This window comes from Sceloporus occidentalis, unplaced genomic scaffold, assembly GCF_023333645.1.
Source record: "Sceloporus occidentalis isolate IW3139 unplaced genomic scaffold, rSceOcc1.0.p SCAF_1, whole genome shotgun sequence".
NCBI classification, from domain to species: Eukaryota; Metazoa; Chordata; class Lepidosauria; order Squamata; family Phrynosomatidae; genus Sceloporus; species Sceloporus occidentalis.
In genome coordinates this window covers 315,351,046-315,374,766 of record NW_028316981.1, presented here as the reverse complement: position 1 = coordinate 315,374,766, position 23,721 = coordinate 315,351,046, and the positions used below count along the sequence as shown (strand labels likewise).

The 23,721-nt window shown below is 41.7% G+C and overlaps 1 protein-coding gene across 3 annotated transcripts in view; it reads left to right on the top strand.

The window, feature by feature from the left end:
• KIAA1328 (KIAA1328 ortholog) overlaps positions 1–23,721 on the top strand; it is a 313,917-nt gene that overhangs the window by 119,346 nt on the left and 170,850 nt on the right. For all 3 annotated transcript variants that reach the window (XM_089497994.1, XM_089497995.1, XM_089497996.1), the window contains one exon: positions 21,141–21,268. In XM_089497994.1, the coding sequence (XP_089354120.1) occupies positions 21,141–21,268 (128 nt within the window). The remainder of the gene's footprint in view (positions 1–21,140; positions 21,269–23,721) is intronic.

The window sequence follows — 23,721 nt, the reverse complement described above, 5'->3', positions numbered from 1 at the left end:
CTGCATGGCCCAAACACAACTAGAAGTGGGCATCTAATTCTCTTATGATCTTGTTCATAAAATAGATTTGAATGAGGACAATGCCCTGATATTGACAGAGTACAAACTTAGGAGTGCAGCTCCAAAATGGACAAATAGTAGATACAGAAGGCAAATGTGTACAGTGTGTATGCTGTATTTCTAATTCATGGTTAAGAATATTTCATAACAGACTGAGAATGAATCAGGCGTATGTAATGCTTTCATGTAAGTCAATGGTGCAGCTAATCATAAAAAATAAAATAATAATAATTTGGCATTGAAGAAGGTAGAGAAAGGAGCAAAGGAGTTACAGTATCTTTCCTGTGAAGAAAGGGTAAATTCTGAGTGGTTTTTCAGTTCAGAGTGGGGGGGATGAATATGAGTCCTGATACTGGTTTTTGAAACTATTAATAACATGGAGATAGTGAATAGATTTCCCCCCTTCTTGTCATAGAAGTTTGAGATTGCCCACTGAAACTGACTGTTAGCAGATTCAGAAAAGATGGAAGGAGTGTCACAATACTCTTTGAACATATGGGGGCACACATACTGTCTCCAGGGTGTGTTGGCATCATCACTAACCTTATCAGAAGGTTAGTGATGATGCAAAAAGGTCAGAAGTGAGGTTATGTAGTGTGTTTGGTGGAATCTTTCTGATACCTCAATCCTGGAATGCTCCTCACCACCGGATCAAAGAGAGGATTCTCAGCAGTCTGAGTGTTCATAGAATTGCCCTTTAGATCTGCTGCTTCATGTGAACAAGGGCCACACTACTAGCAGAAAACATCATAGACTACGGAATGTTAGGGAAGAAAGTGCAAAAGAAGGCTTACTGCTGAACATAAAGAAAACAAAAATAATGATCACAGGGGAGCTATATAAATTCAGCCTAGACAAAGAGGAAATCAGGAGAGTAAATAAGTTCCCATACCTTGGATCAATCAATGATTAGAACGGGGACTGCAGCCAAAAAGTCAGAAGAAGCTATGAAAGACCTAGAAAAGATCGTAAAGAGTGAGGATATATAACTGAACACTAAAGTTATAACTGTACAAGCCATGTTATTCCCCATCACCATGTATGGGATGTGAGAGTTAGATAGTGAGGAAAGCAGATAAGAAGAAAATCAATTAAGCAGAGGCTGGATGGCCATCTGTCAGGTATGCTTTGATTGACAGTACCTGCATGGCAGGGGTGTTGGACTGGATGGCCCTTGTGGTTTCTTCCAACCCTATGGTTTTATGATTCTAATTCATTGGAGATATGGTGCTGGAAAAGAGTGCTGAGGATCCCATGGACAGTCAGAAAGACAAACAAATGGATCCTTGAACAGATCAAGCCTGAAATCTCCCTGGAAGCCTAGATGATCAAATTGAGGCTGTTGTACTTTAGCTACATCATGAGAAGGCATGACTCACTGGAAAAGACAATAATGCTAAGAAAGATGGAGGCCAGGAAAAGAGAGGAAGACTGCAGGCTAGATTGACAGATTCAATTAGGGAGGTCACAGGTCTGAACTTGCAGGACCTAAGCAGAGCAGTGGAGGACAGAGGGGCTTGGAAATGTTTTATCCACAGGGTCGCCATGAGTTGGGGTCAGCTGGAGGGCAGTTAATAACAACAGATATCATCTGAGCATTCTCACCTTGGAAGACATTTCATGACTGAGAACCCTTTGACTTGTGTTCTCCTCCTCCTCTTTTAATTTACCAGCTTTCAAATATTTAAACAAAATGAAACTGGAAACCAAAGAATGACTTGGAACTCTGGTGCTAATGGTTGTGCCTCTTTCTTCCTGATCCAGCTATAACTCAAGAGACAGGAACCCTGGCGAGACTAAGGGAAGCTGTTGTCATTCCTCTTAAAGTTTCCCTCTGAAGAGAAGTCAGTGTGCCACTCTGTTCAAGTGATGGCTGACAGCCTGAGTTATAGGGATCATTTTGGTGTAGTCTTCTCTGTATAAAACAAGGGAAGCAACTCGTAAAAGCAGGAGCAGTGGCTGCTTCCACACCCTCTTTTCATAGAGCGTTACTTGAGAAGTTGGCATTGTAAATGATGTAGCAATGTGCATGTATTAATGAGGGGTATAATAGGCTCAGCAGAACTGGCTGATAAGATGTGTTAATCTTGTATATTAAATAGTCCTACAACAATGAACCTTATAATGAGGCTGTTATTAAATCTTTTCTTTGCTGGCTCCGATTCAGGACAACTAGCGCTACTCAATTTGGCACATTTAAGGCTGGTTCCGAGAAGCGGAAGTCAGAAAATGGCCTAACAATGTTTGGCATGTTTGAGGGAAAAGCAAAGCGCTTTTTGTGTATGTTTTGCTATCTGTTTGGCAACCAGCACTAAATCCCGCTCAGGATTTGTTGGTATGACCTAAACTTCTGTTTCAACGCTGTGGCGGCTCTCTCCCCACCCTCCCAACCCCGTTGCAAGCGTTGTAAGCAGATTGTGTTCTAATAAGGTTAGAAAAGCTGTCAAAATAGCTGCTGTTTTGAAAGAGAAAACTGCAGCATGCTCAAGCTAATGCTATGCTGGCTGGTTGTAATGAGAGCAGTCCGGAGACAGTTAGCTTTGTGGCACCACCGAAAGGGCAAAACTCCTTGGCTTGTTTGGACCTCCTTGTTTAGCAGCAGCTGTTCTCTGTATGTGAGTAATGGCTGATTTGTCTCGTTCCAAAAGGTTTTGAGGGCACAGAATTGATGAAAATGAGAGAATAAATTCAACCCAATGTAAACTCTGCATAAATTGCACAGGGAGGAAAGGAAAAGGCACCAGCTGTGCAAGGCAGCGATCCTGTTGGTTGGCATAACTACACTGGCATAAGTCATGGCGAGCATCTAGTGGCATGGGTAAAAATGGCTGTAGGTGCTGTGACACTAGAGAGGATGGCAGGGTACTACCCCAAAAGTGTTTTATGGCAGTGTTACTGAGATGAACTGTGGATGGTCAGTGGCAAGTGGTGTTACTTAGCCTTTGGTCTTTTCCAGTTTTCTCTCATTCTGCAAACTGGTTTCTTATTTTACTGTTTCCTGTTCCTGTTTCTTGTAGTAATGTTTTTAACTGCTATATTGAATTTTAACTTTGTATTGAAATGTTTTTATAAATTTTGTAAGCCGCCCTGATCATATCCATGGAAGGGCGGGGTAGAAATAAAATTTATTATTATTATTATTATTATTATTATTATTATTAAGCGTACCCCCAAGGAAACATGCCAGGGCACTGGTGTTCTGGCATCGGACAAACTTACAGGGGAAACAATTGTGATAACTGATCCCCTTATGTATGTGAATGGAGGGAGCGTAAGAACATGTGGGGACTAACATGCATTGTACACACCAAGGTGATTAATGCACACATGATCAGTGTGTAGAGCAGTTGGTTCTTTCAGCACCTCCCTGTGAGTCCTGTTCTAGTCTGACATATGCTACCAAGTGTCTCATACCACACATAAGAACTGGCTTTATGAGGCTGTTTCTAGGTTACAAAAATCTCATAGGGGTTCAGTTGACAAAAATCTCATAGGAGTTCAGTGGAAATAGGAGGGTATATGCTTTTGGCCAGAAACCCATTGATGTTTTGGCAGCTAGAATCATGTGGGTCATGTGAAATCTCATTCATATGCAGCATTTGCTTAAAAGTCTGAAGATTTCCAGGGTTGCAGTAGCCATTCGAACAGGCAGAGGCTGGCACAGTCAGTGGGGGGGAATGGGTGAATTATTGTCAAGGGTGTGGGGGAGCTGGAGTCTGCAGATGTGTCCTGCTTAAGGTATAGGGTAATACGGCCATATGGAGGTTGGTCTGTGGGATGCAGCTTGAATTGTGCGTTGAATTGTGCTCAAACTCTGGAGCTGGAAAGAAAAGTCATGCAAACTCCAGTAGATTGATTAACATGGTTAAGATTGATAAATTTTCTTGATAAACTAGAAAACTGGGCAGAAATTAATAAAATGAAATTCAGTAGAGAAAAATGCAGAATCTATATTTAGGCCACAAAAACCAAATGTACAGGTATAGGATGTGGGTACATGCCTGAGCAGTACTACATTTGGGGTCTTTTTCTCTGAATGTCTTCAGAAAGAGGCTGGCTAGCTCCCTGCTGGGGATGCTTTAGCTGGAGATTCTGCAATTCAGCTGGGGATTGAGCTTGAAGGCCCATGAGGCCCCTTCCAACTCTATGATTCTGTGATTCTAGTATTCTATATTTTTTTTTCTGCAGCAATTTTGGTGAAGCCGACTATCTCAGACCCTGCTCCTCACTTCTTTGGAATTCCAGGAGAGAAGGTGGAATATCAGTGTAATTAAACACAATAATTCAATAGGTTGAATAAACCAACAATATTTTTGGCTGAAGTTCTCTACTGAGCTAAGAGCCCTTGATTATTAATAGCTTTCCCTCCTCATTTGTCAGCTTCCACTTTTTGTCAAATCATGTTAGCTGATGTGACTTAAAGGTGCTTTCGTGCCATACATTACTGAGTACCAGGAGGTGGGCAGTAAGAGCTGGAGATAGAGGTTTCCTTCCTCACCTTATTTTCTTAGGGGGTGGATCCTGATTACCATAGCTTAAAAGGAATTTCCATGGTCATACATTACAGTGAAATCATCCCTAGCCAACATCTATCCGAATTCTCTTTTAAAAGTTCCTACAAGAAATTGATTCTGTGTTGGAGAAGATAGGCAGCTACCCACTGAAGTGAGAAAAAGAATCTGCTTTCCTTTCAGTCTTATTTTCCCTCTATGGCCTACATGGAGAGATTTATGTACATAAATTCACTGAGAACAAGGATTGCTGCTTTGGTATAGGACGCCTCCAGAGCAAGGCCTCTTTCCCAACTACTTTGTGAGAAAACGAAGTGAGGCAAATCTTTGCAACCATGCTCTTCCCTAGAAATAATGGGTCAGAGCATCAAGGAGACAGCACTTTTTACTCAACCTAGCTCAGCCTTTGCCCTGCCATGAAGGGACAGGAGAGAGCCAAAATGCCTTTCTGCACAGTGTTGCCTGCCGCTGCTTTCTCACTAATCAGGCCCGTGGGGAGGTTGCAAAGCTTTTGTGGTAAGCACATGCTTTCTTGCACACAAGGTCTGAGGTTCAGTCTCTTACTAAAACCTCTGGGGTAGGAGGGCTAGGAAAGACCTGTCGAAGACTCAGCTTCCCATCAGAGTAAACTGTACTCAACTAAATAGAGCAGTGCAAGTAGACCCAGGTGCAAGGCAGGTTCATGCATTGCCATGGCTTCAGAGTGTAAGATATTCATCCTTTGGCTTTTTTGCACAGAGCTGCTGCCATTCCTGAGATGAAGGCTGGCAAAGAATAGCTCTCCATATATTGCTGAGTGGCAACTCCTATCTGCCATAGCGACACAAAGAACGAATGGCAAAGAATGCAGGGAGCTATAGTCTAATAAGGTCAGGAAGGCCACAGTTAGCTACTCCATCTTAGGTTCATTAAATCCCTGTTTTGTAAATTTGTGTTCCCAGAAAATGACAGTACAAATCCAGGTAGCTGAATTAAAACAGTCAATGTTGGGAACTGTGTTTATATCAATGGTAAGGATCTGTTGTTAATTTCCAGAGATAAGTATATGTATAAGACTCTAAAAATGCAGAGGTTTCACACAGCCACCATTTCACCTGGAGGGATAGGCATGCGTCTATGTGTGCATTCTTCCGCTGTATAATCTTAGCTTTCACCTGGTGTAGGAGTGGGCATCTTCTGGTTGTGGAAATAGGCTTGAACAGGCATAGACAATCTGGTGAGTTCTCAGAAACACTATCTGTGGCCCATTACAGACGGGCACCCTAGGACAGACTCAGTCCGTGCTAGGGTTAGAAAGGGGCGTCTCTTCCAGACGCCCCTAACCCTAGCACGGACTGAGTCCGTACGAAATGGCGGTGGCCGTTCCACACGGCCGCTGCCATCTTGACATAGCGGATGCACTGTGTCCACACGTCACGCCCTAGAAATGACGCCGTGAGTGCGTGCTTCGGCACTTGCGGCGTCTCTTCCGGGACGCAGGAAGGAGTGCGATTTTCGTGCTCCTTCTTTGCAGCGTCCGGGAACTGCGCCGTTTGGCTGCTGCGGTTCCCGGACGCTGCAACCGGCAGCGGCGCAAGACTGCCCCTTCTGGGCGGTCTGTAACACGTGTGTGTGTGTGTGTGTGTGTGTGTGTGAGAGAGAGAGAGAGAGAGAGAAGGCTTAGTAGTATTGGTGGAATTAATCAGCTTCAGGATGTCAGAGGTGGAGTGGTGTATTTATTTCTTGTCCCCTGGAATAGGAAACATGGAAAAGCAGCCTTACTGGGTTACCTGAGTCAAGCAGCACTTGCTCCATGAGAGCAGCTGGGTTGCTAATGAGAGATTTTAGCTGCCTCCTCCTCCTCCTCTTAAGTGGGGCCTATTGTGCATATGCTCTACTTTTAGGCATATAACCACCTTTAGCTCAAGAGACAACTTCTTTGCAAACCACATGATAACTCAATTGAGATGTTTCAACCCCATAGCTCACCATATACATGGTGTTTTAAGCGAGTATCTTAAAGCTGATGGTAGGTTGAACTTTACTGGATTTGAGATGGATCTGGGTTCAGAAATCGCTTTGCAAATTGGTTCATTCCATGGCTTTAGTTTAGTCTGTCAGCTGGAATTTGTCATGCATAGAACAGGAAGTATATTGACAGCAAGGTGACCTTTATGGATGGATGAAGGAGGAGCTGTAGCAAAAAGCCAGTTTCTTTCTTCAGTGGTTGTCATCTACCTGCCCAAAATTCACACCACCTTCAGATTGTTTGCTGCCCCTAGGATGGAGTGCCAGCATGTCCAAGCCGCAGCATAAACAATACTGTTCTTTCTGCTTAGGTAGGTCTTGGCTCCTGATTCCTCCTCATCAGAGGTACTGTTGTTGGCTGGGTGAAGTAGAAGGGAAAGAAATACCTCTGGCTATCTTGTTTGCTTACTGATAGTGACCTCCCCTGGTAGTGGGCTGGCTTGAATGAAAGAGCATTCACACAGTCGGCTGTGCTGTAGCAATAAAAGTTGCACAAAGTGTAGACAGAGGCTCACTCTTGGGGTGTTACTACAACCATGAGGTGAGTCAGCGGAAGGGGAGAGGGAAACCACCATCATTATCCCATCCACCATGTGAGTGAACAACACACAGATCTAGGATGGACTGTTATGGGTGGCAACAGCTCCAGTTGAAAATTGGGCTTTGGAAGGGGAAGGAGGCCAGATACCTTCCTCCTTCTTGATGGAGATCTACAGTACCTCATTCTGCTTTATGATCTGTGAAGGATTAAAGTTACAGGTCTCTTATCTTGGACCCACTCTGCCATCCCTAATTATGGGCATCTGGAGGGACAAAAATACCCCCCAAACTCTCCAAAACAAAGCAACCCCACTTGGGCATAGGCAAAAGTCTGCTTCTGGTTTTCAACAATGCATAGATTTTGGTGTGGAACAGTGCTGGGTTGGAGAGTGACTGCAACCAATTTGAAAGGTCAATTGTAACTCTGGGAAGGTTTCAGGAGAATAATTCACCCCATTGCTCTCCTCCTCCTCCTTTTCAGCCAAAAAGAATGGTCTAGGGAGCTAGGAGGATTTGGGAGCTACAAAAACAGCCTTTGTGGGGTAAGTATGGCCATTGAGGCAGAAAAAAGTAGAGGGGGTCTATATAATATAGTACAGTAAAAGGACAGTATTCTCCCTCAAGCATTGTGACTATATAAGGCCCATCTCACCTATACGGTGGGCTGGTGTGTGTTTGTCTGTCTAAGGATATGTGTTTTAATCTGGTTTTTAAGTTTTTTATTCTTTAATCTTGTTTTAACTTTTGTATCTTGTGAATTTTTAGCAATCTGTTTTTTTAACTGTAAGCTGCTTTGAGTCCTGAACCAGGGAAAAAGCAGGAAATAAAGAAATAAACATAGTGGATTATAATTCTGATCTAGTGACCAGATCACTACCACCATCACCTGTTGTATGGTTTTTTCTCTGCCTTTCTGCCTCAGTGAATTACCCCTTTTTCCCATGCAAGAACATGTCCACATAGAGCGCCTTCTTCACTTTTAGTGCTGTCCTTTCTGGAGCAGCCAGGGTTCCATTTTGAGTTTGAGTTAAAAGGCAAAAGGCTCCAGTCTTGTTACTCCTTGGGGTGATTTTTTGCCAGGGGGTCAGAAGAGAGGAATTCCCATCAAACAAAGAACTGGTGATGAAAAATTCCTCTGTAGTTCTTCTGTGCTTTCAAGAAAACAATATGCAGGAAGGATAAACATACATGCAATGGAGAAAGTACTGTTTTAGCATCTGAAGTGAGAGAGGAGCAGGGTGCAAACAGCACTGGAGTGAATGGGAACATGTGGAAGAGTTATGTCCATAGGTTCACTACTGTTTCTTCATCATTTCAAAGATCAGTCTGAACATCACACTGCAATAAAAGCACACTTTGGTTTTTGTCCACATACACATGTGATAAGCATTAATCTCTTAGGGTCTTCAGAATTCTTGGGCTATGATATCCCACCCAGTAGCCACTAAGGGGAGCCTTTGGTCCATTTTTCATCTCATGCCTCTGACCAGTGCTTTTGTCAGTTTTGCGGATGCACATATGGTAGAATATTATCATTTTATGGTTACAATTATGAGCAATTTGATAGAAAATGACAGCTAAATTATGCAGCGTTCTCTATATTTGTTTTAATCTTGCACTTTAAATTTGTAAGGGGGAGGGGAAAAGTACACCTATTTCTTTGTGTCTGGAGGATGTAGCTAGTCCTTTCTTTACACCCCCCCCCCCTTTTTATACCTTGAATTGAGTTTGCTTTCAGTTATGAGTCCTTCTTTCGTGTCCAACAAGGACTTAGGCTGCTGGCCACAATGATGGGCAAATGGACAGGTGATAAGTATTCCTTGTTGCTTCTTGGATTTTGGTGAGTGCACGTGCAAAATGTACCCCAAGAACGAAGGCTGGGTATGGAAAAGACTGACGGATATCCATGGATATCCAGTATCCATGGATATTGGTCTATTTTTAAAGAAAAAGTCATCAGTAGGTTTGAGGACTTTGAGGCTGATACGTGGGATAAAAGTACTTTATATTCCAGTTTCTGTATGGCAACTTTTCAGATATTTGAATATGGCTACCATATAAATACTCAGTCCTTTCCATACCCAGCTCACTAATCTGAATCTATCAGTCCACCTGAAGAATCATAGATTTGTAAGATTCTTAACATTCTATATTCTGGTTGGACAACTATGTCATGTCGCAGATTCAGCTCTTCTTGGCACCGGTTAACTTTGTTGTAGTTGTTGTGTGTCTTCAAGTCATTTCCGACTTATGTTGACTCCAAGGCAAACCTATAATTGGCTTTTCTTGTCAAGATTTATTCAGGAAGTTTGCCATTGCATTCCCCTGAGGCTGAGAACATGTGACATGCCCAAAGTCACCCAGTGGGTTTCGTGGAAAAGCTGGGAATTGAACCCTCGCCTCCAGAGTTGTAGTGCAACACTCAAATCACTACACCACGCTGGCTCTTACAGGTTAAATTGCAGGAACATTATTTCCCCTTTCTCCATGCCATTGTCCAAGTAGATATTGTGTCTAACAATTAGAAATAAAGATTGTCATTTCTTTTCATCTTATAAAACAACAAGCCTTCTGTTGAGCTTCTGCACATGCATGAAGCTGCCTTGTGCTGAGACAGATAATTGGTTACCTTGCCCACTGCTGTCTACTCTGATTGGCAATGCCCCTGCAAGGCATTTTGGGAAAAAGATTTTTATGGGCATCTGCCCCCTGAGAGCCTTTCTAGCAGGGAATTCCATAGTTCATCTGTGCACAAAAAAACCCATGTATTCTGTAATTGTTTGATGTCCTTTCCCTGGGTTCTCTATTACACTCTCATAATCACCCAGTAATGTAACTGAACTGTAATTTTATAGATGGAGGTTTAGAGAGAGAGAAAGTGTGGAGATGTCAATTCCATAGTTAAGGTGTGGCTTGAACCTAAGAAATAATTTGATTGTGTTTGATCTTGGAAGCTAAGCAGGCCTGGTTAGTACTTGAATAGGTGACCAGCATGAGATCCTGTCTGAAATCTTGGAGAGCAATTGCTGCCAATCAGAGTTGACAGTACTGTGCTAGATGGGCTAATGATCTGACTCGGTATATATACAGGAGCCCTGGTGGTGCAGTGGTTAAATGCCTGTACTGCAGCCACTCACTCACAAACCATAAGTGAGTTCAATACCAAGAAAAGGCCTTAAGCTCAACTCAGGCTTGCATCCTTCCAAGGAGGTTGCTAAAATTAGTACCTAGATTGTTGGGGGCAATTAGTTTATACTTTGTAAACCACTTAGGGAGTGCTTAAGTGCACTGATAAGCAGTATAGAAATGTGCTTGCTATTGGTAGTATAAACCAGCATTCTATATTCCTAATTACCTTTTCTTTGCCAGGGGTGCAATTGGCAACTGTATGGGAAAGAACAAAATGCTTCTGTCACCTAGACAGTGGACACTTGAAGTCATTCTTCTCTTTTAGTCACCTAGATTCTTCATTCAGGGAAGGGGGACACAAAGACCTACGGTGTGCTTTCTCCACTTGGAATGGAAATTGATATAATCATTGCTTTAGTTTGTTCCTTTATTGACAAATGTGCATTCTTTCGAACTGGTGCAGTGTAGGGTGAATGTGGGGTAAATATTTATTAGAGTCTTCATTCATGTCTCAGAATATGTATCCATTTTTATTCACTTCTCCATTGTGCATGATTGCAGGAAAGTACTAACCCATTCAAACTGGAGTGAAACTGAAGGCAATCATGGGTTTTGTGGCAAAATGATACAAAATGCCCATTCTTGAAGACTGGGAATTTGATGAAGGACCTTCAAAAGTCAAGTGAAATTGTGGGTGTGCAGGACCTTTGAATATTGCATTGTGCTCTTCAGGAGATTAGAGTAAAGATTCTTTCATAAAGCTGCAGCTATTTCTTCCTTCTAGGTAGTGAGATAGCATCATTGGATGGAGTAGTTGATGTCTGAAGTTCTAAAGGAGTTTCAGGCATTGATAGAAATTACTTTTTCTGACTCTTAACTTCATTTTAGTTTTAGGTTTTTTCCCCTTTGCTACTCTAGGACAAATTTACAGTTGAGGAGGGAATGCTGTTAAAGTTTCTCATTTTATTCGGGTGAGTAAATGCTCAAATGAAAGTTGATGAAACTTTCCAAGCACATATCAGTGGGCCTTTCTGGGCACTTTCCCCGCTTCTAGCTACCACACCTTGCATGATAATCTATACAGTTTGGAGTATGACAATGTGTCATTGACTTCTGTGGGTAATTATCTGTGACAAGCAACACAACTCTTCTCTCAGCTTTACTGTGGAATGAATTAATTCTTTTATAAGCTGTTGGCTTCCCTACGATCCCATGAGAACTCTCTCCCTTCAAGACGTTCTGGAGGTTGTTAGAAAGCTGTGTGTGCTCACCCATCTACAAAGTCCATCCACATAGCCTCACCACAGCAAGGCTTTTTCTCTACTCTCCTTTTTTTCTGAATACATATTTTGGATTGTCCCTCTGCTCAGTAAATGCTTGAGGTGGCATGCAGTATGGTGTCGTGTGTGCCAAGAATAAAAATAATCTTATTCCTGCATTTCATCTAAGAAGTATCTTACCTATCATACACTTTTATGTTCAGGATTTTTCTGGGTGATGTGCATTAACAAAACAGTTTCTCCAACCTGCAGATCAAAAAATTGGATAACTATGAGGGAACTAGGCAAGATCCTCAAGGGTAAAAACATATAATTGAATACCAAACTCAGGATTATCCATACCATAGTATTTCCAAGTTCTATGTATGGCTGTGTATGGCATGATGCTCCAAAGAGCTATGGCAGATCTCAAAGAAGAAGACAGCATTTATATACGCTGATGGTAGCCTGTTTAACTTAAGCCGCCTGAGGGCCCGCACTAAGACTCTAAACTATCTAGTCCGTGAGCTGCTTTTTGCTGACGATGCTGCCCTCGTTGCGCATACGGAAGCAGCTCTGCAGCGCCTAACATCTTGTTTCGCAATAGCTGCAGAGCTCTTTGGACTGGAAGTCAGTCTGAAGAAAACGGAAGTTCTCTACCAGCCGGCACCTCAGGAAGAACACTACTATCCCCACATCACTGTAGGCACATCTGTGCTTAAGTCTGTCCAGCAGTTCACCTACTTGGGAAGCATCATCTCCTCAGACGCCAAGATTGATAAAGAGATCGATCACAGATTAGCAAAGGCTTATAGTGCATTTGGAAGGCTTCACAAAAGAGTCTGGAGTAACAAACACTTGAGGCGAAGCACAAAAATCAGTGTGCATAGAGCCATTGTACTGTCTATTCTCCTTTATGGGTCTGAAACATGGGTCACCTATCACCAACACCTACGACTCCTCGAACGCTTTCATCAGCGCTGTTTACGCACAATTCTAAATATACACTGGACTGACTATGTGAGAAATGTTGCTGTCCTTGAGCAAGCAGGGATCACCAGCATTGAGGCCATGCTATTGAGGACGCAGCTGTGCTGGGCAGGACACGTTTCTAGGATGAAGGACCATCACCTCCCCAAAATAGTATTCTACTGTGAACTCGTCACGCGTCATCGTAAGAGGGGCGCCCCAAAGAAGAGATACAAGGACTCCCTGAAACAAGATCTCAGGCTTGGCCAAATTGATCACCAACAGTGGTCTGCCTTGGCCTCGCATCGGGAGGCATGGAGACGCACTATCCACGATGCTGCAGCCTTTTTTGAAAGCTCATGCTGAACGGGTCTCGAAGAGAAACAACAACGCAGAAAGAACCACAACCCGGAAACATCACCCCAAGAGACTTTCCACTGTGCTTTCTGTAACCGGACCTGTTTGTCCTGGATTGGCCTTTTTAGTCACCAACGTGCTTGTAGAAAGCTCGGGATCATGAGTCCTTCCTGAATCTTTGTTCACGAAGCAAAGCCAGAGAGAGAGAGTATGGCTGTGAAAGCTGGACAGTGAAGAAAGCTGACAGAAATATCAACTCATTGGAAATGTGTTGTTAGGGGAGAGTTTTCTGGATACCAGTGACCGCCAAAAAGACAAGGGTGCAGAGCAATTCAAGCTGGAACTCTCACTGGAAGCCAACATAACTAGAATCATAGAAGAGATGGAAGAGACTGCAACGGCCATCCAGATCAACTCCCTGGTGTGCAGTAATACACAATCAAAGCACTCTTGACAGGTGGCTATCCAGTCTTTGTTTAAAGATCTCCAAAGAAGGAGACTCCACCAGTCTCCAGGGCAGCAAAGACCACTGTCGAACAGCTCTTGCCATCAGGAAGTTCTTCCTAATGTTTAGGTGGAATCTCTTTTCCTGTCACTTGAATTGATTGCTCTGGGTCCTAGTCTCTGGAAAGGGTTTTCAAGTGAGAATAAGTGAATGAATAAACAAACATGTTTTCAAGGACTCACAAAAAGGGAGATGGTTTTTTAACAATGTCAAGAACATTCACCAAAAAGACAAAGGAGGTTTCAGCTCAGCCTCACCAGAAATCCAGGAGCAGAGCTTGAAAAAAATAATAATTTCACGACACCAGGAATACCACAGATAGCATTATCCAAGTTCTGCCCCAGAGTCAACTTTCAAAACCTTGAACACAACACCTTGAAAAACAATTTTGCTTTGATGATGAATTAATTTTGATGCATTGGCTAATTTGAAGTTTTCTTCGATTATTCAGTTCGCCAGCAGCCTTTGCAGTTCTCTTTTCTTCTGTGCTTGCTGGCCTTGAATCTGTTCTTCTCAAAAACTCTCTGGCAAAACAGAATTCAAGTAGCTGAAGGAGGAAAGGCATGTAAATCGCCCTTCAATAGTTCATGAAATTTCCATCTTGTTTGTAGAAATAAATCTTATTGGCAATTTTGACCGATGTAAGAAGCTTAGTGCTTTTCGTTGCTTTTAAAATCAATTTTAGCAGCTACTGTGCAGGTGGTATGGGTGGAGATGGAAGGATTATTTCCCCAAACAACCCATTCAGCTGATTAGGAGGCTGCAGTTCCTACGCTACTCTGGCCTTATTGATGCCAGATGGGAGCAGGAAGGATTTGAATTTGATCTCCTGGCTGTGCCAGCTGAGAGTTGGAAGTCTTTCCCTTTGTTTAGAGTGCCGACACCTTTTTCTTTTAAGTTAGGTAACCTCAGCTTGGCTCATTTGTATGCACCGTGTGCCATCCCAGCTCACTTCAAAGTGTAATCAAGTCATGAACTAATTATGATACCATATTCCCAAAGAATGTAAATTTAATTTCCTTTCAAACACAATGGGAATGTATTAGCCTTTCCTTTATGTGAAAGCTATACCGTTCAACAATAGAATGACAGCACTTCAAACAGAAGTGAATGGTTTAACTTCTGGTGGTGTGGTGACCTTTTTCTTTTCTTCTCACACTTGTACCTTGGTTTAATTGACTGGCCAGCTGTTTGCGAGCATTAAAATATTTAAGCCTCTAGTTTCTAGTTTCTTTATTGTTGAAAAGGGGCTATGCTTCTGCTTCACACCTCCTACTTTTGTGTTCTTGGTGCCTTGCTTTCCTAAACTTCCCAGTTCTCCAGATGATGTTGACTTTCCTGGAGTTCACAGCTTGAGCCAAACCTTTTCATTATTAAAGAAGGGCCATGTGGGAAGTTTCTTAGTGGGTCCTTGGCATGCTTGAACTAAAGAGCCCATATAAGCTTAGTTATATTAGAACAAGAGATATGTTGTTCATAAAACATTTTATTACCTTCTGCTTAAGTCAACTAGAGCTTACTTCTTTCAACAGCAGAACAGGTTGAGTCTCCCTTATCCGGAATTTCAGAATATTCCCAGAACTCTTTTTTTTCCCAGTGAGATAGTGACATTTTGCTTTCTGATGGTTCAGTGTACACACCTTTAGTTTCATGCACAAAATTATTAAAAATATTATATAAAATGCCCTCAGGCTATGTGTATAAGGTGTATATGAAACACAAATGAATTTTGTTTTTAGACTTGGGTCTCATCTACAAGTTATTTCATTATATGCATATATGCAAGTACAGCTATTCCAAAATGGTATTTGGGGCATACTAGATATCACAGTCCCTTTTTAGGAAAAGCTGTCTGGTTTAGCCAGGAGAGGAGATTGTAATGTAAAATAGGTAATGATTCTTTGGAACAAGTGATACGGTCACATTTTATGGTGGTTTTCTTTTCTTTTTTTCTTTTCTTTTTTTTATAGATATTGTCATTCATACTTATTTTGTTTCAGAAGAGCCATTGATATTTGCAGATGTTGATGTACTGCTGAATTATATTCCTGTGATGTGGAGTCTTAACAGATGGACAGTGCAAATCGATTTTTTAAAGCCCTTATAATTGTGAAGAGACCTACCTGGAAGCTGGAAAGAAAAACTCTCCCTGTTGCTCAGTGGTCCAAATATCTTGCTGCTCTTTCTGTATTGAGAGAAAACCCCATTTGGACTTTTGTTTGCTCATACAGACTTAAATCTGATCAGTTAGTTCTAACTAGGGGAGACCCACTGAATCACTGTAGACTGATGAGCCAGCATATGGGTAAACCTTATTGATGCAGTTGATCAGTTTTGTTTGGAAATAACAGGTTTCTGCCATTGACTGTTTAAATTAATATATATGTTGGTAAGTTCTGACTGCTTGATTCTTGACTAATTCCATTGTGACCTGTGCTTTTTTAAAATTATTTTTGCCCTTTCCCTCTTTTTCCTTGTATTTATAAAATAAAATAGGGCATTAGATAAATGAAACTCAGAAAAACAAGAAAAGGACATATCAAAAAGTTTCATTAAGGGTTTTGGGAAACTGTGCAAATCTTTTCTTAGGTATAAGAAAATGTCATAATTGGGGGTGTCAGGGAGGGATGTATATCAGGTGCTACTGAATCAGGCAAGGTCCATCCAATCCAGCTTTCTGCTTCCAGAGGTGGGCGCTTACAACAGGAAATGTAGGCAAACCCTCTTACTAAGAATTTCTGCTCCCATGTCTAATACAGTGGGATCTTGGTATCTCCTGGGCTTTGGTTCCAGGATCTCCCGTGAATATCAAAATCCATGGATATTCAAGTCTCATTAAATACAATGGCGGCATAAAATGGTGTAGTTGGAATTTATATTTCTTAAAAATAGTTTCAAGCTGTAGATAGTTCAATCTGTGAATAAGGAATCCGTTGATACAGAGGGTCGACTGTAGGCATTGATGCTAAGAAGACACTTCCAAGAAGAATTTCTTCAGCACTTGTAGGCTAGAGAGGTTCCTGTAGCAGTGTGCATCCCAACCTACAAATGAGGGCTTCCAGGTCAGTTTCTTTAGCCAGGAGGGGCCAGTGCTGGTAGCTGATGTCTGCCACAGAATCTATCTGGGCCTTTTCACGCTACACAGTTCTAGCACTATGTGTAATTCCATTTTAACTGCTGTGGTTTCATCCTGTAAAATGCTGGGATTTGCAGTTCAGGGAGGAATATTTAGAATTCTTAGCCAGAGAGCTCTAACATCTCACCTGACGGCCAACCACATGGGATGGAGCCATGGCAGATAAAGCTGAATTGCTGAGAGCGTATGACTTGCCCAAAGTCACCCAGTGGGTTTCCATGGCTGATCGGGGTTTTGAACACTGGTCTCCCAGAATCCTAGCCCAAAACTCAACAACTGTTCTACACTGGCTCTATAACTGAGCATGTACCAACAGTCAGAAAGGAAAAAGGAAAGCAGATAACTATGCCTCAGCAGCTACCCCCAGCCTGTTAAAAAAAAAAGAAAGCACAAATATATAAGTTGGGGCAGTCAAATGGAACTCATAAGAAAAATGAAGACTGATGAAAGAAAAGAACAATCCTTTGAAGCATTTTAGAAAAAGCTTTCAAGTGGTCGCTGGAAGGTTTGATTGTTTTGATTTACTTATGCAAAGCTTACTTGATGTGGTTGTTACATTTCACATGTGCATCATGTTCATTTTGGACAAAAAAAATTGGCGGAAACATGCTGAACTACTCTCCTTTTTTTGTGGAGACAATCCCCATTCCTGCCATTCTATTTTTGCTTTTTGGTTCCAGGAATACATCTCCTTCATCAGCTGAAGTATAGCTATATATTCCTGTGATTTCTTGTCTGTCCTGAAATCTATTTCTCCCATTTTCTCTTGTCCTAGCAGGAAGGACTCTGTAATAATGATGAGTTCCATTGTGCTTTTGGCTCGTGGGAGGTGGGTTGTCAAAAGGTGAGCAAGCAGAGGAGCATCCAACTTTGATGATAATGGGATTGTCTGCTTTTTATATTCTGCCACGTAACTCGGGATTTAAATGAATTTGCCTATAATTTGTCTTCAAATGCCAACATTTAACTCTTGGGCTGTATAAACGAACAGGCTTTTTTCAAGAGTAAAATTCATGCCCTGCGTCCAGGCTAATATGTTCACCTACTATAAACATTACTGCCGATGGTTACAGCTGGCATAAAAAATTCCTTTTATATACATCATCACTGGCAAAGACTCGGGAGGCCACTACAAATCATTTCAGAGTCTGTGTGTATGTGTCTCCTTGTGTGTGTGTATGCGAGTGTGTGCATACTGACAAAACACACTGAACGATAAAACTGCCTGAGCTCCCCATCTGACAGCTCAGAAATGTAATTAGCTTATTTAAACCCTTACTTGTGCCATTTATTGTTGTTGTTTATTTGTTTGTTTCAAGCACAGAAAAGACATTTCAAGGGGTTCTCGTTCGGTCTGAACTTAAGAAGATTTCCAGTTTTTTCTGGTTGGATCAAATAGAAAATGCTTTGGGGAGCCTCCTGACAGCATTTTAGAAAAAAAGAAAAGAAAAGAATGTCAGAGAAGTAAAATATCTGCAAAAAAGTATGGGTTTTCCCACCAGCATCTTGCATTGTCTGTCAGCAGAAAGGGGAACAATTCATGCTAGCTAGGGAGAGTGTGAATGACTTCAAAATCTTGGGCAGGAAGACAAAGATAAGGCTGCTGCCTCTTGAAGTACATCTTCCTGCCCTCTTTGAGTAGCCAAGGTGGCATCCAAACCAGCCTCCTGAACAGATCACAAGCTGGTGCCTTATTCTTTAGTTAACTGGTTTTCTGTTTCGTTTAGAAATTGGAAACAGCTTCTGTGCTTTTAGTGGGCTTCCCACGGGATGACTTTTGCATAGTCCAGGCTGGTTGTAGGCTTCTTGTTTTCAGGTGGGAATCAAGCAGAGAAGCCAGTGGAGTGGTCTGTCATTCAGGAAGAGGTTGTGCGCACTTGAGTTCTGATATGATGCACTGGTTGGAGTGTTGAACTAGAGGCCAGGGTCCAAATCCTCACACAGCCTTAGTGATGTACTGGATAACCTTGAGCAAGTCACACACTCTCAGCCTCAGAGGAATGCAATGGCAAATATCCTAAAGAAATCTTGAGAACCAGCATGATGTAGTGGTTTGCGTGTTGGACTAGGAAACCCACTGGCTGACCTTGGACAAGTAAGACACTTTCAGCCTCAAAGGAAGGTGATGGTAAACCTCTGAAGAAGTGTTGACATAAGTCAGAGTTGACTTGAAGGCACATCATTCCAATGACAAGATGCTTACTTGATTAACATCTGGAGTCCTTCCAAATGCCATTAGGTGTGACCCACATTTCACACTACTATCCTTTTAAGAACTTCTGATCTGTCCCCTAAGCCGTGCTTCTCTTTGTCTTTGTAGGGTTACAGCGCAAGAGGAATAAGTCAGCCACAGCTTTATATGAAAAAGTTTATAGCAACTTCACTGGCTGATGCTGTTTGCAGGCTGGAGGAGTATGTTTGGTTCCCTTTCTTACTCGTGCTGTGCTGTGGTTGCTTTTGTTGTTGTTGTTTTAAACCCTTGATTTGGAGGAATCGCTTTGGACAGCGATCCCTCACCCTGTCTGCATGCATAATTAAAAGCACAGAGGCAGAGAGAGTAAAAGGAATGCTGGGGGGCAGGAGGGAGGGGGGAAAGCCAAGTAAATGGTTTACCATGTTAAATGAGCAAGGGAGGGAATTGTACAGTGACAGGTGAAGAGCCAATTCATCTCTTCCTGGAATTTCAATGCTGCAAGCAAGGCAGGGTGCTTTTGCTAATATCTTTGCAAATGCCACACTTTGCTGCTTCTCTAGATCACTGTCCAAAACTTGTCGTTGGTCTCCGAAAGGCCTGCCAGGCGTTGCCTGCCTGTGAGCCATGGGGAGTTTGCAAAAGGCTTTGCGTTTGGGAATGAAGTCAAGCAAATTGATGACCATGTGGGCCACTGATGAATAAATCATCCACACTTACCTCATTTGCATCTCTGCGCTCATTCTGCCTGTGTTTTTTCCCTAAACTATCACTGCCGCCGTCTTTGTCTCCATTCTTCTTGTGTTCTCTTGATGAATTATGATATTTTGTTCCATCCTGCACTTCATATCTGCTATGTACAAATCACAGAGAGCTTCCAATACTGAGATAGAAACACTATCAAAAGGGCATGGGTGGTGGTTGTTGTTAACTGCTTTTGAGTCTACTTTGACCCATGGTGACCCTCCAAAACTAAGTCAACATAATTGAATAGAATAGGAAAATTCTTTTTCCTGCACTGGGATGACAAAGCAGGCACAAGGTGAGCTTAAAAGAGGAAAAGTTTAGAGTTTGGACATCAACATAAAAAGACTACTCTCCCAAATCCACCAGCCAGGGCACCTGGCAAATAAACTCTTTACTAAATTGTAAAGGCTTGTAAAGATTAGAACCTGCACCTTTGAATTAGTCTCAGGAACAGACAGAGAAGTGGTGTGGTTGGTGAAGTATAGTGCTAATGGTTAAAATATAAGCACAGTGCACTGATGGAGGTGTCTGTGTGTGTTTATGTTTTACCATGTACATTTGGCTGGTCTGAAGATACATAGTGCTGATAGAGTTTTGTTTTAATTAACTCACTAGTCACCATCTCATCAAACCAAAAAAATGCCAATGTCTGGCATTTAATTACGTATTATTTGTTTGCAATAACTGAAATGAGCCATTTATCCTTTCACCGTATAGCATCTGAGTGAGCTTAGTAGGCAAGACAAAGCTTCTACTGGCTTCGTGTGACCGCAGGAACCTCTAAGCAGGAATGCTTAACAACATGCAGTTGGAAAGGCTGCGCTGCAGACCATGATGCCATCTTGTTTGCTGTGGGAACATGGATGTTGAAGTTGACAATGATTGAAAAACCCACCTGGTGCCTGCTTAGTACAGCTATCTATTAAGAAAACTAATAAAACTTCCTTAAAAAAAAACAGTGTGTTACTTGCTCTTCTCAAAGTAGTTGCTGCTACTTTTCTTCATCTTTATTTAGCATTCTATAAATGTTTAACTGTGTGCTGACCCTGATGTTGTGGGATAAAAGCCAGAAGGAAAAACTATTCAATGAATTGTTCACATTTTTGGAAACATTATCTTATATTGTTAGAGGTTATTATGGTTTAGTAAGAAATGTAGTTTCATTGTTTCACAATAATAGCTAATTTTGTGTTGGTGATTAGCATGATGGTGATCAAATCATTCCTTTCTTGTTCTAATGGAGGTAATACTTTTGTTAAAAATGTGTTAGAATTCTTTGATTTCTCAGTGTTTACAGGTTATCATGTCTCATAGAATCATGGAGTTGGAAATGCTCCCAATGGCCATCTAATCCAACCCCCTTCCAGCCCAGGGGCATCAGTGTGAAAGTTGGAAAGGAAGAATGCTGATGGGGAGAGATAGAGTTGCCTATACCTTGTAAGGCAGGAATTTCTACATGATCAACACTGCAAACAAAAATCCATAGTATTTGGGCATGGATATGGGTGGTTGCATTGATGCAGGAATGTAACTAAGGGACGGCAATGTATTGTTTTGCTTATGGCAAAAATATTTTGTTTTGGTGATTAGAAGTGCCTGCTTCTTTGTGTTTCTGAAGTTGATACTGAGTCCCTACCCACATTGTATAGAATAAATGGCGGATGTGTTTGACTGCCTTCCTCCTGTCTTTCCATGAGAAACATTTTTTCCCCTTAACTTGCTATCTCACCCCTGCAGCAGCAATACAGAGAGTGCCAGGAGCTCTTGAGCCTTTATCAGAAATATCTTTCGGAGCAGCAAGAAAAACTAACGCACTCCCTTTCAGAGCTTGAGGCCACCAAGCAAAAGGAGCAGCAGGTAAGTGTCTCATCTGCGCATTTATTGCTTCCTTTTGGATAGCTGTTATCTGTCATTCTATTAGAATGTGCTTCTCAGCTGTGAAACTCTGGGGCAACAAAGCATTGCAACTTGCTGCATTTCCCTGTTAAGGTGGCATTTCTGTGGATCCTTCATTCTCATGGGACTCAGAGGTAAGCAACTCCTTCTGAGAGGAATATTTGGATCAGTTGCACTGTGGTGTTGTCAGTCATAAGATGATGTGCAAGGTATTGGTTTCCTTGGAGGTCTTTAAACAGAGGTTGGAAGGCCATCTGTCAGGGATGCTTTGATTTGAATTTCCTGCATGGCAGGGGGTTGGACTGTATGGCCCTTGCGGTCTCTTCCAACTCTATTATTCTATGATTATATGGCCCAAATACAGCAGGCAAGTTATGTAGTTTTGCCATCCTAGCTCTTTCTTGGAGCCATGGCAGAATACTGTGGTATGTTGAAGCCTTATGGGCATGAGTTTCTTATGGGCTTTCTGTCCCTTCTTTTATATAGATACATATTCTGTATAATGCAATGCAAATCCTTGAAATACAGTGGGCCCTCCACTTTTGTAGTTTATGCATTTGCAGATTTGATTATTCTCTGTACTGTATTTGACATCATCTCTGCTGCTGCCCTATACACAATCAAAAATATGTTCTCTTTAGGAATTTCTAGGTCCTTCCACCAGAAATTGACCACAGAATCATGCTAGAGGACCAAAAAATGGCTAGAGAAGTGTTCTCTTAGGTAAAAAAAAATAGTTAGCATAATATGTGGGCCTGTATTCACAGTTTTCCACTTGCATGGGGGTCCTGTGTCCCTAAGCTGTGCAAAAGTTGAGGGCCAACTATAATAATTTAATTCAATTAAATAGCAGATTCTGAAAAACATAACAAAACAGAGAAATCTGTAAAGCAAAAGTCATAGTATTAACCTTTATCTACGCAGATGGGACATTTCAGTTGCTCCAGACTCCCATTTTATGGTACAGTCCACACAGAACTAAACACACAGAGTAGTCAGTTTGCAACATCACCACCTGAAGAGTTCTGAATGATGTTCCTGACTGTTAACCACTTGCCATGTTCAGGTTTTTCCTTTTAACAGATCACCCCCCCCCCCCAAAATACCAGCTGAGACAAAAAACCCTCACCAAATTGGTGGGCTTTGCATTGGGCAAACACACCACATCATGGGAAAGTGTATTGCCTGGCTGTGGTATTTGGGTACTGCGTGAAGGACAGCAAAGAATGTCCAGAGCAACCATGCTACAGTGTAAGTGTTGCCATCGAGAGGGCACTTGTTCACTTGGCTTGTCTGCCTTATCTGTGATAAGAAATAAAATTTATTTTGATGTGGGTATTTTTTTTAGTTGATAGTGCTAAGGAGTGGGCTGAGAAGTTAGATGTACCTACTCACATGGCATAATCATACAGCTAACTCAGCATCTTCCAAGTGTGGACTACAAATCACATCATTTTATGTGAGGTATGCCGGGAGCTATAGTTTAACTCACCTGGAAGGCACCAAGCTGGAGAGTGCTGTGTGAAAGAATGGAGTAACCCAGGAATCCAAGTCAAAATATTTATTATTACAGTGGGCCCTTGGTATTTGGTGTGTTTTGCTTCTAGGACCCCATGTGGATACCAGAATCTGTGGAAGCTCGAGTCCCATTAAATACAATGGCATAATAATATGGTGTTCCTTATATTAAATGGCAAAATCAAGGCTTGCTTTTGGAATTTATAGATATATTTTAATATTTACAAGCCATCAATGGCTGAATCTGTGGATATGGAGGGCTGACTTTATTTATTTGATTGCAACTTGAAAAGGTTTTGTGGAGCTGTAGAGTATGAAACAGGCAAAAGTTTGCTCTGGCATTTCAGAACAATAATACTAGGGTTCTTGTGAAATTGCATACGCGAATCAACCCTTATTCTTCATTAGAAACCCCAAAACAAAAAGTGCTATGGTGTTTATGTCTTTACTATCTTACTGTAGTATTAATTCAAGAACTGTTTTCATTGGGTAAATGGAACAGTGGATTGAAAAGATGATAGGTGCCAAAGTTCCAGCTGTGACCTTCTGCAAAACTGGACGGAGGGGACAGCAAGCCTTTGTAAACAAGGGTGTCCTAACTCTCTTTCCAGATGTACAATCTGATTCATTCCTTCTCTCCTTATTGCTTTTAAATGCAATTAATAGTCTCTTTTGCATGAATGTTAAGTGAATGAGTATTGTTAGGGATACTGCTTCAGTTTTTAGAGTTTGTTACTGCCTATCATGTTGTCCAAAATTGTCCACTCTCATCTGATTCTTGTTTCCTTTTCTGTGACTTCATGGTATTGTATACTCAGCTGTGGGTGGATACAAATTCTGTAGCTGCAGAATTTCATTGTGACTCATCTTATGAAATGCTAGGTTTAAAGATACCT